This window comes from Oryctolagus cuniculus, chromosome 8, assembly GCF_051225735.1.
Source record: "Oryctolagus cuniculus isolate XC-2025 breed Fujian yellow rabbit chromosome 8, ASM5122573v1, whole genome shotgun sequence".
NCBI lineage: Eukaryota > Metazoa > Chordata > Mammalia > Lagomorpha > Leporidae > Oryctolagus > Oryctolagus cuniculus.
The window spans coordinates 71,294,072-71,309,752 of NC_142874.1; the positions used below are offsets into that span (position 1 = coordinate 71,294,072).

Consider the following 15,681-nt stretch of genomic DNA (forward strand, 5'->3'; position numbering starts at 1 on the left):
TAATCCTCTGCCTGTGGCACCAGCATCCCATATGGGTGCCAGTTCTAGTCCCGGATACTCCTCTTCCAATCCAGCTCTCTGCTGTGGCCTGAGAAAGCAGTAGAAGATGGCCCAAGTCCTTGGGCCCCTGCAACCATGTGGGAGACTGGGAAGAAGCTCCTGGCTCCTGGCTTTGGATCAGCATGGTTCTGGCTGCTGCAGTCATTTGGGGAGTGAACCAGTGGAAGGAAGACCTTTCTCTCTGTGTCTCCCTCTCACTGGCTGTAACTCTACCTCTGAAATAAAATACATAAAATCTTTAAAAAAAAAAAAAAGACTACACCAACAGGACTGAACAAACCAGCCCTCTGATACAAAAAAGAAAAGAAAGAGAGAGACAGAGAGAGAGAGAGAGATTTACCACACTCCATTTGGGTGTCACTTGGACACTCCTCTCACTCTGGATCACTGAACAGAGTACCTGACCATACCCAACACACACCTCTGGGCATTCACTGAAAGAGCAGACACTCTACTAAGCCACAAAGGCAGGGTCCAAAGATAAAAACCATCACAGGGAAAAAAAAATATTATTTCCACAAATGCCTAATAATAAATGAAACAATGCAAGAAAAGAGTAAGGAAGACAACATGACACCATCAAAAGAACACAATAACACTTCAATACTAGAATGTGAAGATAAAGAGATTGATGAAATACCAGAAACAGAATTCAAAAAATTGATCATAGGATTGCTTAGAAGTAATCAAAGTAAATCCATGAATTTAAGAAATCCATATATTACATGACTGAACATTTTCCCCATGAAATTGGAATTTTAAAGGGAAATATTGGAAATGAAGAATTAAATAGAACAAATAAAAAATATGCCAGAAAGCCTTAACAATAGACTCAGTGAATTAGAAGAAAGAATAGCCGAGTTAGAAGACACATCTCAGGAAAATTTACAGTCAGACCAAAAAATAAAATACAAGAAAAAAACACAGTGTTGGAGACATATGGGATACTACCAAGTGACCCAAAATATGGGCTCTAGAGTTTCCTGAAGCTTTGGAAAAAGAGTATGGATTACAAGGCCTTTTAACTGAAATAATTACAGAAAACTTCCCCAATTTGGAGAAAGAAAGGGACATCCAAGTGCAGGAAGCACACAGAACTCCAAATAGATAAGACTAGAATAGATCAACATGACACACTATAGTCAAACTCTCCATAGTAAAACAAAGAAAAGATTCTAAAATGTGCACAACTGAAATGCCAGGATACATTCAGAGGATCTCCAATTAGACTCACAGCTAACTTCTCACCAGAAACCCTAAAGACTAGGAGACATGGCGAGAAATATTCCAAGTCTTAAGAGAAAAAAATTGACAACTCAGAGCACTGTACACTGCAAAGCTCTCATTTATGAATGAAGGTGAAATAAAGACCTACCATAACAGAAACTGAAAGAATTTCTTACCATGCATTCAGCCTTACAAAAGATGCTTAAGGATATGTTACACACAGAAACACAGAAACATTATCATTACTATGAAAGAAGGTGAAGGCAGAAAATCTCCCAGTAAAAGTACAAAGGAAATCCTAAGTAAACAATATAAATATTTATGGAAAAATGACAGGGCCAAGTTATTATTATCAATAGTCACATTGAATGTAAATGGCCTCAACTCTCCAGTTGAAAGATACAGACTGGCTAAAAATAGATTAAAAAACAAAACCCACTAATTTGCTGCCTACAAGAAATAAACCTCACTAACAAAGATACACACGGACTGAAAATGAAAAAAATGTAAAGATATTCCATGCTAACAGGAACCAAAAAAGAGCTGGTGTAGCCATCCTAATACCAGACAAAATAGACCTTAACACCAAAACTGTTAAAAGAGACAAAGAAAGGCACTATGTAATGATTAAGGGATCAATACAACAGGAAGATGTGACTATAATAAGCATATACACACCTTATTACAGGGCACATAGCTATGTAAAAGAATGTTAATGGATCTAAAAGGAGACATAGACTATAATACAATAGTAATGGGAGACTAAATGCCCCACTTTCAGCAATGGACAGATCAACCAAACAGAAACTAAGCAAGGAAACACCAGAGTTAATCGACACTTTAGACCAAATGGACTTATCAGATACCTACAGCACATTTCATCTTACAGTTGCAGAATACACATTCCTCTTACCAGTACATAGACCCTTCTTAGGATACACCAGATACTAGGCCATAAAGCAAGTCTCAGAAAATTTAAAAAAATGTAATTCATACCATGCATTCTCTGTGACCACAATGGAATGAAACTGGAAATCAACAACACAGGAACCTCTGAAACATATACAAACACATGGAGACTGAACAACATGCTCCTGAATGAACAGTGGGTCACTGAAGATATCAAAAGAGAAATTCAAAAAATTTCTGGAAAAAAATACAATATATCAAAACTTATGGAATATAGCAAAAACAGTGTTAAGGGGAAAGTTAACAATAAATGGTGCCTACATCAAGAAATGGAAAGGGACCAAATGAGCTATCAATGCATCTTAGAAAACAACAGCAAACCAAACCCAAAACTAGAACAGAAATAATTAAAATTAGAGAATAAACAAAATTGAAACAGAAAAAGAATACAAAAGATTAGCAAAACAAAGAGCTGGTTTCTTGAAAAAATAAACAAAATTGACACACTATTGACCCAAATAAACCAAAAAAAGGAGAGAGGGGCCCCAAATCAATAAAATTAGAGATGAAAAAGGAAACGCAACAACAGACACCACAGAAATAAGATGAATCAAGAGAAACCACTACAAAGAGCTGTATGCCGACAAATCAAAAAACCTAGAGGAAATGCGTAGATTCCTGGACACACACAATCTACCTAAATTGACTCATAGACACAGAAAACCTAAACAGACCAATAACTAAGATAGAAATTTAATCAGTAATAAAGACCCTCCCAACAAAGAAAAGCCCAGGAGCAGGATGGCTTCACTGCTGAATTCTATCAGACATTTAAAGAACCAATTACAATTCTTCTCAAGCTATTCAAAACAATTCAAAGATTGAATCCTCCCAAACTCCTTCTATGAAGCCAGCATCAACTTAATTCCCAAACCTGAAAAAGATACAACAGAGAAAGAAAACTACAGACCAATTTCCCTGATGAATAGGAATGCAAAAAATCCTCAACAAAATACTAGCCAATCGAATCCAACAACACATCAGAAAGAGCATTCACCCGGACCAAATGGGATTTATCCCTGGGATGCAGGGATGGTTCAACATTTGCAAATTTATAAAAGTGATACATCACATTAACAAATTGAAGAATAAAAACTATATGATTATCTCAGTAGTCACAGAGAAAGCATTTGATAAAATACAACACCCTTTTGTGATGAAAACTTCAAATTGGGTATAGAAGGAACATTGCTCAACATAATCAAGGTGATTTATGACAAATCCATGGCCAGCATCCTATTGAATGGGGAAAAGCTGGAAGCATTCCCACTGAGATCCAGAACCAGACAAGGATGCCCACTCTCACCATTGCTATATAATATGGTCCTGGAAGTTTTAGCCAGAGCCATTAGGCATGAAAAAGAAATCAAAGGGATACAAATTTGGAAGGAGGAATGCAAACTATCCCTGTTTGAGATGACATGCTTCTTTTTTTTTTATTATTATTAGACAGGTAGAGTTACAGACAGTGACAGAGAGAGACAAAGAGGAAGGTCTTCCTTCCATTGGTTCACTCCCCAAATGCTGCTACGGCTGGCATTGCACCAATCCAAAGCCAGGAGCCAGGTGCTTCTTCCTGGTCTCCCATGCGGGTGCAGGGGCCCAAGCACTTGGGCCATATTCCACTGCCCTCCCAGGCCACAGCAGAGAGCTGGACTGAAAGAGGAGCAGCCAGAACTAAAACCCGGCACCCATATGGGATGCCGGCACAGGCGGAGGATTAGCAATGTGAGCCAGCCCCGAGATGACATGCTTCTATACATAGAGGATTCAAAAGATTCCACTAAGCAACTAATGGAACTCATAGAAGAGTTTGGTAAAGTTGCAGTATATAAAATCAACACACAAAAATCAATAGCCTTTGTATACACAGACAATGCCATGACTGAGAAAGAACTTTTAAGATCAACCCCATTCACAATAGCTACAAAAAAATCAAATACCTTGGAATAAATTTAACCAAGGATGTCAAAAATCTCTATAATGAAAATTACAAAACATTAAAGAAACAGAAAAAAAACATCAAAAAATGGAAAAATTACCATGTTCATGGAGTAGAAGAATCAATATCATCAAAATATCCCATACTACCAAAAGCAATTTACAGATTCAATGCAATACCAATCAAAATACCAAGAACATTCTTCTTAGATACAGGAAAAAATGATGCTGAAATTCATATGGAAACACAAGAGACTCTGAATAGCTAAAGCCAACTTATACAACAAAAACAAAGCTGGAAGCATCAAAATGCCAGATTTCAAGACATATTACAGGGCAGTTATAATCAAAACAGCTTGGCACTTGTACAAAAACAGACTGATAGACCAATGGAACAGAATATAAACACCAGAAATCAACCCATGCATCCACAACAAACTTATCTTTGACAAAGGAGCCAAAACCAATCCCTGAGCAAGGACAGTGTCTTCAACAAATTGTACTTAGAAAACTGGATTTCTGGGTGCAGAAGTATGAAGCTAGACCCCAACCTTACACTTCACACAAAACCACTCAAAATGGATCAAACACATAAATCTATGACCCAATACCATCCATCAGATTATTAAAGAACATAGGGGAAACCCTGAAGACATTGGCATAGTCAGAGTTCTTGAAAAAGACCCCAGAGGCACAAGAAATCAGAGCCAAAATTGATAAATGGGATTACATCAAATTGAAAAGCTTCTGCACTGCAAAAGAAACATTCAGCAAAGAGGCAACCAACAGAATGGGAGAAATTATTTGAAAACTATACAAGTGAAAAAGGTTTAATAAGCAGAATATATAATGAAATCAAGAAACTCAACAACAGCAAAACAGAAAACCCAGTTACAAACTGGGCAAAGGACTTAAACAGGCATTTTTCAAAAGAAGAAATCTAAATAGCCAATAGACACAAGAAAAAAATGCTCAGGATCACTAGCCATCAGGGAAATACAAATCAAAACCACAATGAGGTTTAACTTTATCCCAGTTACAAAGACTATGATACAGAAATTAACAAACAACAAATGCTGGTGAGTACATGGAGGAAAACGTACCCTAATCCACTGTTGGTGGGAATGTAAACTTGTATAGCCATTGTAGAAGACAGTATAGAGATACCTCAGTAATCTAAATACAGACCTACCATATGACCCAGCCATCCCACTCCTGGGAATTTACCCAAGGGAAGTGAAATCAGCATATGAAAGAGTTATCTGTACCTCTATATTTACTGCAGCTCAATTCATAACAACTAAGATATGAATCAACCCAAATGAATCTTGATGTGAATGGAAGGGGAGAGGGAGTGGGAAAGGGGAGGGTTGTGGGTGGGAGGGACGGTATGGGGGGGAAGCCATTGTAATCCATAAGTCGTACTTTGGAAATTTATATGCATTAAATAAAAGTTTAAAAAAAAAAAAAAAAAAAAACCACCCTGAGTAATGTGAATAAAGTATGAACTTTAGCTAATAAGAATTTATTAGCATTCAGTCATTAGTTATGACAAGACTATCTCAGTAATAGAAACTGTGTGGAGTATATAGAAATTCTTTGTACTATCTTTACAACTTTTCTATAAACCCAGAACTATTCTAATGCTAAAATTTAATGAAAAAAAAATAAATAAAACTTACCCTTATTTGCTCATTACACATTATTTACATGTATAGGATTATTGCACTGTACTACAAAAATATAAGTATTGTGCCAATTAAAAACTTTAAAAATCTTTTTTTAAAAAAATTGTCCCTAAAGGCCGGCTCCGCAGCTCACTAGGTTAATCCTCTGTCTGCGGCGCCGGCACCCTGGGTTCTAGTCCTGGTTGGGGTGCTGGATTCTGCCCTGGTTGCTCCTCTTCCAGTCCAGCTCTCTGCTGTGGCCAGGGAAGGCAGTGGAGGATGGCCCAAGTCCTTGGGCCCTGCACCCCATGGGAGACCAGGAGGAAGCACCTTGTTCCCGGCTTCGGATCAGTGCAGTGCACCGGCCGTAGCAGCCATTTGGGGGGTGAACCAACAGAAGGAAGACCTTTCTCTCTCTCTCTCTCTCACTGTCCAACTCTCTCTGCCTGTCAAAAACAAAACAAAACAAAAACACTGTCCAAAACACTGTCCCTAAAGCCACCTACAAGTACTACCAGAAGTAATAAATTTCTCAAGTAACAATACATTAACTCTAGCTATAATATGAAAATAAAAGTACTTCATTTTTTTGTGCTCATCAACCGTGCCCAAATTTAAGTCATTCACAGGCAGATAGATAGATCACTTTGCTTTATCAAAGAGTAAATGGCCCTGTGAGGATTTTCATCTCCTGTATTTACTGCTGTATCCAAGCCTGGCATATAGTAAGCGGTCAATAAATATTTACTAACTTAATGAACAATCAAACTATTTTAGCTAGCTGAGAACAAAAACACAATCCAGTGATATTTAAAAAATAAATGTGAACTAGAGAACTAGGTTCAGGGAAAGTCCAGAGTAGCAAATGACATACAGAATCCAATTTAACTTCATGGACTGCTTAATCTCTGAGGCAACTACATCAGATGGCCCATTCCAAAGTCTGACTATCCTAACTTGGCATCTGTGAATATCTGCTGTGGCCCAGGAAACCTGGATTCCAAGCTTGCCTTGATCCCTAACAAACCTGGACCAAGTTACCACTTCTCTGGGCTTGACTCTCCTCCTCTGTAAAACACAATTGAGAAAGAGTATCTTTAAGGCCCCCGCCCCCAATCTCCAACAGCCTGTGTATACAATAAGAAAAAAAGTAAGCAAATTTTCCTTTCACTCCCCAAGTCTTCAACCCCTTCCCTACCACCCTCACCTTGCACACTGGCCTCACGATTCCTGTCCACGGCTAAATTGTAGATCTGAACCTTACGGCCACTTCCCTTTGGTCTGTTTTCTGAGTTGTTTATTCTTTTACAGTACTTTGATTTTTGCAGTTTTGGCTCATAAAGGAATTTGCTCAATAGCTCAATAGTAATCCTAATATGCTTTTGCTTACACCACTTCTGAGAATTAAAAACAGACATGATGTTAGTACCAAGGCTGAGTATTTCAGAACAAAAATGAAACACAGAAATTATGAAAAGTTAAAAGTAAATTTGTTCTGAATCTTACAAATGAGTTGTGTGAAATTTTTCATACTGATTTATAAAAGCAGTAATTCTTATTAAATAGTAAATTTTCCTAGTATTTAGCCTCAAAAATGATAGACATTCCTGTTCAACTGTGTATTTCTAACAAGCTTGGTCAGTATAGATTGTCAATTAGGATGGCTGAATCCTCAAAAATCTACTTTCCCTACTGAACTGTATTGTGGCTCTCATTTTATTATGAAGGTCCCTCAACTAAAAAAGTTATTCTATAAGTCTTTTACTTTTATAAAAAAGTAACTCCATATCCTCAGAGAATATAAATAACTTATTTAATATTTCACTACTGTACATCAATACAAGTTACCTTCTAGTACGGAGCTATTTTGTTCAGGTAACATGATCTCTATTATTATATATGAAATACCATGCAACCTTCTCACAAAGACCAAATTCTATCATACCATTGGTAACACAACACTGAGTTTGGTGACTTAAATTTAAAACCACAATTAAATTCATTTTATGTAAGTTTTTTAAAAAATCTACAACCTTAAGAGTACTTAAGAAATCATAAATCCTAATATTTGTTCTGGGCTTCTGTTGCTCATAGCAACAAAACTTATCCTGCTATGGAACTGAGTAAGGAATATGTTGTGTATTAAAGAACTATTCAATTTCAACCTCCATAGATAGGCTTTGGTAATTAAATATAGCTACTGTTTGAACTTTCACATTTACTAGCTTTGACAGGAGAGAAAAGACATTTAAGAAACGTTTTCAACAACAAGAAGTCTCTAACCTGAAAGCATTCATGACATTAATAATGAAAGTGTTGCCAGAAAAATATTGGTACACAGATTAGTCTTTTCTCATACTCTGGTAATAATCAACCTAACATGACTCTTAGAAACAAAATATTTTATTTATCTAGAGTATTCTAAGAGGAAATTGGCATGTTTTCAAATCACTGCAGAAATCACACACAGATTAAAATGCAAAAGCACCCAGGGACATGCCATTAACAAAGCAGTCTGAAATGGGGCCAAGTGGAAAAAGAATGGGAGGTTTTATGACTTTGGCAAGTGCAAATTCATAAAGCCCAGTTTCCCCGGGGTTACAAGGCACATCTGCAGTCCCAAACGCAGCCCCAGATCAGAATACTGGACTGACACCAGAAGTTATTGTTAACAGATCCCCGTGTATGGATCTGACTCAGAGAGAAATATGCGACTTAGTGCAACACCTAGCCCACCCCTTTAAGCATTAATTGATGATTCCTTCGTCATCTGAGGACTGACACAGCCCCTCCACACCAGTTTAAAACCGATGAGACTGCTGCTGAAAAGGCATGGCAGCAAGCCACACAAATTGGATTGTACAACTAGGGATTAATTCGGGAACTTGGCAAGAGTAGGCTCTATGATGGGAGCTGGAACATACGTAATAAGCAGTTACAACAACTGGATTTTGGCTGGTCCTATTCCATAAAGGAGACAGATAAATCCTGAATTTTCAATTTATGTTTAACAGCTGAGGCTTTGTCCCTACAGAGAGTTTGTGATAAGTTTCTATGCACTGTTAAATTAATTCAGATTGCATCAACCTGGTGGGAATCTATTGCCTCAGGAAAGTTAACACATACCCACAAAGACAGAAATACATGGTGGACTAAATAAAATGCTATGACCATAATCTTATGGAAATTCCTTTGGGACTAAAGAATAAACTAGAAAACACTATTTTTGAGCACATTATGCTTCTGATGGTACAGATTCAACAGTGTAGGAAGCTCAATGCCTATTTGCAGAAAAAAGTCAACTCTGAATTCTAACTTGCACAGAATTCTGTAAGAATGAGACAACGGTTCAGTTTTCAGGTCTACAGTTCTTTAACTTGTCTTCTTGTATATGTCCCCCAGTTGTTTCACAGATGCACTTCAATGTAGAATGGCTTCTGCTTCTATCACTTTTGACAGTTCTGAGCCTTTTTATCACTATGGTAATACTGATATTCCAGCCTATGTTCTGGAGCTAACAACCCATCTGAAGACTATCATCCCAGGTCACTATGATTACTAGGTCACTGGATCTTCTCCTCTCAGTAACTATAAAACCAGAGTAATCATTAATCTCAAGGCACTCAATGAGCCAGATGAAGTCAGATGTAGAAAAGTCTGTGGCTTTCTGACCTTTTTACTGGTATTGTCCAGAGGTAGTTGTAATAGATGCAAACGTTGCATGTATCTTTTTTCTTTTCTCTACCACTCCCTCTGTTGGTAGTGAAACAAACACCAGAAGCCACAGTGTTTTGTCATTTTCTAAGGTAAAAACGGTAAGGTTGGAAACCCTTCTTGTTCATTCCACCACAGTTATCAAGGTCATCCAAAATTTTTTCTTGGTTAACTGTTCTAGGAAATATTTAAAATATTGCTCTAGTACGATTCCCAACATTTTACATCACTTCTGGATATGACAACACACTGCTAGAAAGGGCAACAGAGTCGAAGTGAAAGTCTCATGTTGTCAGTCTTTTAGACCTACATTTTTTACCTAGGAAAATTCATCCATCCCGCTGATTAACTAATGCCTACAGACTGATGACACCCACATCGTAAAGCAACACAGATCTCTTCTTCAAACCCCAGATTTACAATCCCAACTACCTAGTAACCACCTTCACCTGGCTTTCCCTTAGCCAACTCAAACTAAATGCATCCAAATTTAAACTTTCCATCTTCCCTAAAACATGCTCTTCTCCTCCTTCCCCTTTTTCTACCTTCTCATCAAAACCAGAAACCTAGGAGCCATCTTTGCTGCCTGCCTCGACTTCACTCCTAAATCTAATCAACCGCAGGTGCTAGCACTTCATGCAGTGCTCTCTGTCCTATTGTCATCGCCAGGTTCTCATCATCTGAATGTAACCCCAGGCAGTTTTCTGTATCTAGGCCTTTGCATGTGTTATGTCTAGAATTATCCATTCCTTCATTCTTACTCCTTATACTCCCTAACTACCAGGTGAACTGCTTCCTCTTCAGGACCTAAAATTGCAGCCATCTGGGAGGTGAACCAGTGGATGGAAGATCTCTGGCTCTCTCTCTCTCTGTCACACAGCCTATCAAATAAGCAAATAAACAAATATTTAAGATGACACTTGGTATGGCTGCACCCCCATATTGGAGTGCCTAGGTTTAAGTGTTGGCTCTTGGTTCCAGCTTCCTGCTAATTCGCAGCCTGGGAGGCAGTAGCGATGGTGACTTGTCTGTGCCACCTGCATGGGAGACCCGAATGGAGTTCCGGGTTCCTGGCATCAGCCTGGCCCAGCTCTGGGTGTTGTGGGCATTTAGAGAGTGAATCAGCAAATGAAAGGTTGTCTGCCTTTCAAATAAAAAAAAAAAAGTTTAAAATCCTATTTATATAACATCTTCCTCAATTCTAGGTAAGTTTAATCACTTCCTTTCAGACATCACAGCACTTCTTATTGCTACACATACATGCAAAATTGAAAAGTAATTTCTCAGGGCCAGAGCTATGACAGAGTGGGTAAAAGCCACCACCTGCAGCGCCGGCATCCCATCCAGGTACTGGGTCAAATTCTGGCTGCTCTACTTCCAATCCAGCTCTCTGCTATGGCCTGGGAAAGCAGTGGAAGATGGCCCAAGTCTTTGGGCCCCTGTACCTGCATGAGAGACCCAAAGAAGCTCCTGGCTTTGGACCAGCCCAGCTCCAGTCATTGTGGCCATTTAGGGAGTGAACCAGAAGATAGAAGACTTCTCTCTCCCCCACCCCCAACACCTCGGCCTCTCTGTAACTCTGCCTTCCAAATAAATATTTTTTTAAAAAAAGAAAAAGTAATTTCTCAAAACCTTAACATGATTACAAAAACTGATATATACTATTCTGCTTCCCCATTGTGACTCATTAACAGCAGAGACCATCTGATATTCAGTTGTATAAATCTAATTATTGGCTTTTTTTTTTTCAAAAAATTTATTTATTTAAAGTTAGAGTTACTGAGAGAGAGGGAGAGACTGACAAAGAGAAATAAAGAGACCAATTTTCCAACCACTGATTCACTCCCTAAATGGCCATAATGGCCAGGAATGGGCCAGCCTGAAGCCAGGAGGCTGGAACTCCCTCCAGGTCTCCCATGTGGGTGGCAGGGACCCAAATACTTTGACTATCTTTCACTGCTTTTCCCAGGCCATTGGCAGGGAGCTGGATAGGAAGTGGAGCAGCCAGGAAACAAACAGGTACCCATATAGGATGTCGACGACAGCTTAACCAGCCATGACATAATGCTAGCCCCACAGGCAATTCTTCAAGATTCTGAAATTGATTCAATGCCAAGAACAAAAATTGAGAGTCACTACACCAACTTGTTATTTATCTTGCAAAAATAGCATCAACTGATAATGTCAACATAAACATATCCTTGTCAGATAATCAATCTGAAATTAAGATTGCTGATATATGCCTTTTTTGTTTGTTTCAGCATCTTCAGAAATCCAAAAGCCTTCATTCAGAAACTATATAGCTCAAAACACCACAGTTTCTCTCCACTATTATATCCCTTTTGTGGGAGGAGTTAGAGACTAGAATGGGTCCCAGGCTTTGGTATAACGGCTATGGTATGCACACATGCCTGCACACCCCACACACACTTCTCTCTCCTTAGGAGACAGAAATAGGAACTGCATTTTTCATTCCTCTTTATTTTCCATGCCAATTTCTATGCTTTGTGTATGCTGAGGAGGTATGCAATCCTGTTTATGATAATAAAGGTAAAGCTGGCAGGATGTGTGCACTAGTAGAGAGAAAATAGGACTCCCGAACAGCTGTGACAAAACATTAAAAAAAAAAAAAGTAAGAAAACCAACTCAGAATAATTTGCCTAAGAACACAAACCTAATAAATGACAAAGCTAGCATTTGTAACCAAGTTAAAAACCCATTCTCAACTGATAATCTCCCTAAATTTATGGACTGAACCAGCAGATGGAAAATCTCTCTCTCCTTCTGTCACTCTGCAATGGCCAGGGCTAGACCAGGGTAAGGCCAGGAGCCCAGAGTTTCTTCCAGGTCTCCCACATGTGTGCCCAAATACTTGGGCCATCTTCCACCACTTTCCCAGGTTATTAGCAAGGAACTGGGTCAGAAGTAGAACAGCCAAGAAGACTTGAAGCAGCAGAAGTGGAACAGCCAAGACTTGAACCAGTGGGATGCTGGCGCTGCAGGCAGAGGCTCAACCTGCTACGCCACAGAGCCAGCCCGTAAACTGTTTTCTTGGTTACTTTACTCTCTCAAGAGTTTAGTTTTTCATCTGTGAAGCAACGAGAATACTTTTCTATTTTATAGGCTGAACAGGAAGATTAAATAATATAGCACATGTAAAAATCCTTAACAAAGATTTAATAAATGTCAGTGCAGTAATAAAAGCTAACAGAAAAAAACTACAAAAAAAGACAGCATTACTTACAGAAGCCAGCAGTCTTCCATCTTCCTTCATAGCAAGGTAACGGTTTGCACACACACCTTTGATGGATACAACTCCTCTCTCTTCTGCTTGAAGTTGTAATTTGACTGTAAGTAAAGGAGAAAAATTACCTCTGTAGTCCCACAGAGAAAAGAGCCATCTCCACAGTGTTTATGCAACCCAACAAGTCTTTAAAAGGTTCATGAGGGCAGGGGTTCATTCTAGCAGTAAGTTCTTAGGGGCAGGCATTATGGACCACATCTCCTATCAGAGTGACTGGGTTCAAGTTCCAGTCCCACTACCGATCCCAACTTTCTGTGAGTGTGCCACGAGGTGATGACATAAGTAGTTGGGTCCTGCCCCCATGTGGGAGACTTGAACTGGGTTCCTGGGGCCCAGATTCAGTTGCTGGCCTTTGGGGAATGAATCAGAAAATGAGGGCTCTGTGTTTTTCTCTGTCACATAAACAATTTTTTTATTTAAATTTTTAAAATATTTTATTTATTTATTTGAGAGGCAGAGTTAGAGAGAGAGAGGGAGAAACAGAGATAAAGGTCTTCCATCACTGGTTCACTCTCCAAATGGCCAAAGTGGCTGAAGCTGAGCTAATCCGAAACCAGGATCTTCTTCTGGGTCTCCCAACAGGGTGCAGGGGCCCGAGGACTTGGGCCACCTTCTACTACTTCCACAGGCCATAGCAGCGAGCTGGATCAGAAAAGGAGCAGCCGGGACATGAACTGGTGTCCATATGAGATGCCGGCACAGCAGGCAGAGGCTTAGCCTACTACAGCACCAGCCCCTCAAATAATTGCTTTTAAAGTTCATGGATATTGTGGAGAAAAAATGATGCACAGATTTCAAAATATTCTGAACAAAAATAAACTTATCTTTTCATTCAAATTTCCACAAGCTTTTGGAAGTACATTTGGGTAAAGACCAGAGATGCCCGGGCAACCAGCTAATCCATTCTGGAGGACTGTTGTGGTTATGGGGACAAAGGCTGGGGGCAGATGTCTACTGAACTGTACTAGAGGGTAAGATGCAGATCTGCTAGCGCACCAGGGCCTAGGGGCTCCTTTGTCACTCCCATGTCACAGGGTGAGCAGAAGAGAGGCACAGAATGGAAAATCATTTCCTTGGTTGGGGCAAGCAGCCTCCGCTAAATTATGTTAACTGTTCCTATCTGTTTGTAAAATGAACATATTTTAAGAAGACACAGAAATGCAAACCATGTGTAACTATGTCCACAAATGTCATCATTGTAAAGGCTTTAAAAGCCACATTTAGCCAATTGTGCACAAATAAGACACAACCTAATTGTTCATTCTTCTCTTCTGGGCTATATATTTCCTTGATTTCTACACATCTAATTTCTAGATTCCCTTTTAGTGCAATATTAATGATTTATCTTTCCTTACAGAGGGATTCTGATGAATAGCTATTTTTCTTGAGCAATTATCTTTCTTATGGAAAAACAATATGCTTATATTTAATTTGCTTATACTACATGATGAAGTATTTTCAAAATATAAGGTTCTGAGGAAGATGACCTGTTTCACTACACTACCAACATTAAGCAGATTATTTGAAAATAAAAATAGGTATTATTTGATAATGATGCTAATGCCATATGGACAGATAATTATTTAATTAACTGAAATAAAAATGAAGTATTTCTATTTTGCTACACAGAGGCTGCATTCACCAGCCTAGAACAACATTTCCCAAATGTATTTTGGCTAACAGATATTATATAAAAAACAGACAGACAGTGTGGTCAAATAAATTTAGACAATTTTTGGTTAAATCAAGGTAACTACTGCCAAACCTTTCAGAACTTTATCATAAATGGCAATGCAAATTACTTTAACCCATTGTGGTCCATCATCCTATCAACCCTATCAAGACAACTGAACCATAAATATACCACTCATAGTAACTTTGAATTAAGTATGTTATTGAAATATTCGCAGAATTGAAAATTTGGGACTTAATGGGTTAAGGGGATCAAGGACACAGTGTTTATCAAATGTATACAGTTCCAAAATAATTTTTTCATAGATCATCATATAGCCTATATATATACCTAGAGAATTACTGAACACAATATAAAAAAATAATGAAACATGAAAATTTCAGAAATCAGCACAATATTATTTCGATGACATAAAAATATCTTAATTTTCCCAAGTACTTACAGGTAGTCAAGGAAACAGAGCACAAAAAACATTTGAAAGATTATGAAATAATCAGGCTTGTTAAATATAATGATGGCCTAGTAATTTTGTTAAATTTTTCCTATTTGGAGAACAATATACACATAAAATGAGTCATAGTACCAGGGATTCTCTTTAAAATGCTCAGGTGATTAAAAAAATAAATATTTCTGTATAAAGTCGATAGAATAAATAAAACAAGATCGGGGCTGGCATTATGGCATAGTGGGTAAAGCCACCACCTGCAGTGCCAGCATCCCATATGGACACCAGTTCGAGTCCTGGCTGCTCCACTTCCATCCAGCTTTCTGCTATGGCCTGGGAAAGCAGCAGAAGATGGCCCAAGTCCTTGAGTCCCTGTACCCACGTGGGAGGCCCTGAAGAAGCTCCAGGCTTCTGGCTTCAGATTGGCCTAGCTCTGGCCATTGCAGCCATTTGGGGAGTGAACCAGCAGATGGAAGACTCCTTTCCTTCTCTGCAATCCCGCCTTTCAAATAAATCAATCAGAAAAAAAAAAGTTCAACTTGTTTCAATAATCACTGGAAACACTGGAATTCATAATGGGGAAATGATATAAAATGCATACATGACACCTTAAGTTTAAGAAAGTTGCTATAGCTAAATTAATGTCTGACAAATGCAGATT

At 38.6% G+C, this 15,681-nt stretch overlaps 1 protein-coding gene across 2 annotated transcripts in view; it reads right to left on the minus strand.

Moving 5' to 3' along the window:
- Positions 1-15,681, minus strand: part of FGF2 (fibroblast growth factor 2) — an 88,670-nt gene that overhangs the window by 21,076 nt on the left and 51,913 nt on the right. For both annotated transcript variants that reach the window (XM_002717238.6, XM_089302540.1), the window contains exon 2: positions 12,823-12,926. In XM_002717238.6, the coding sequence (XP_002717284.2) occupies positions 12,823-12,926 (104 nt within the window). The remainder of the gene's footprint in view (positions 1-12,822; positions 12,927-15,681) is intronic.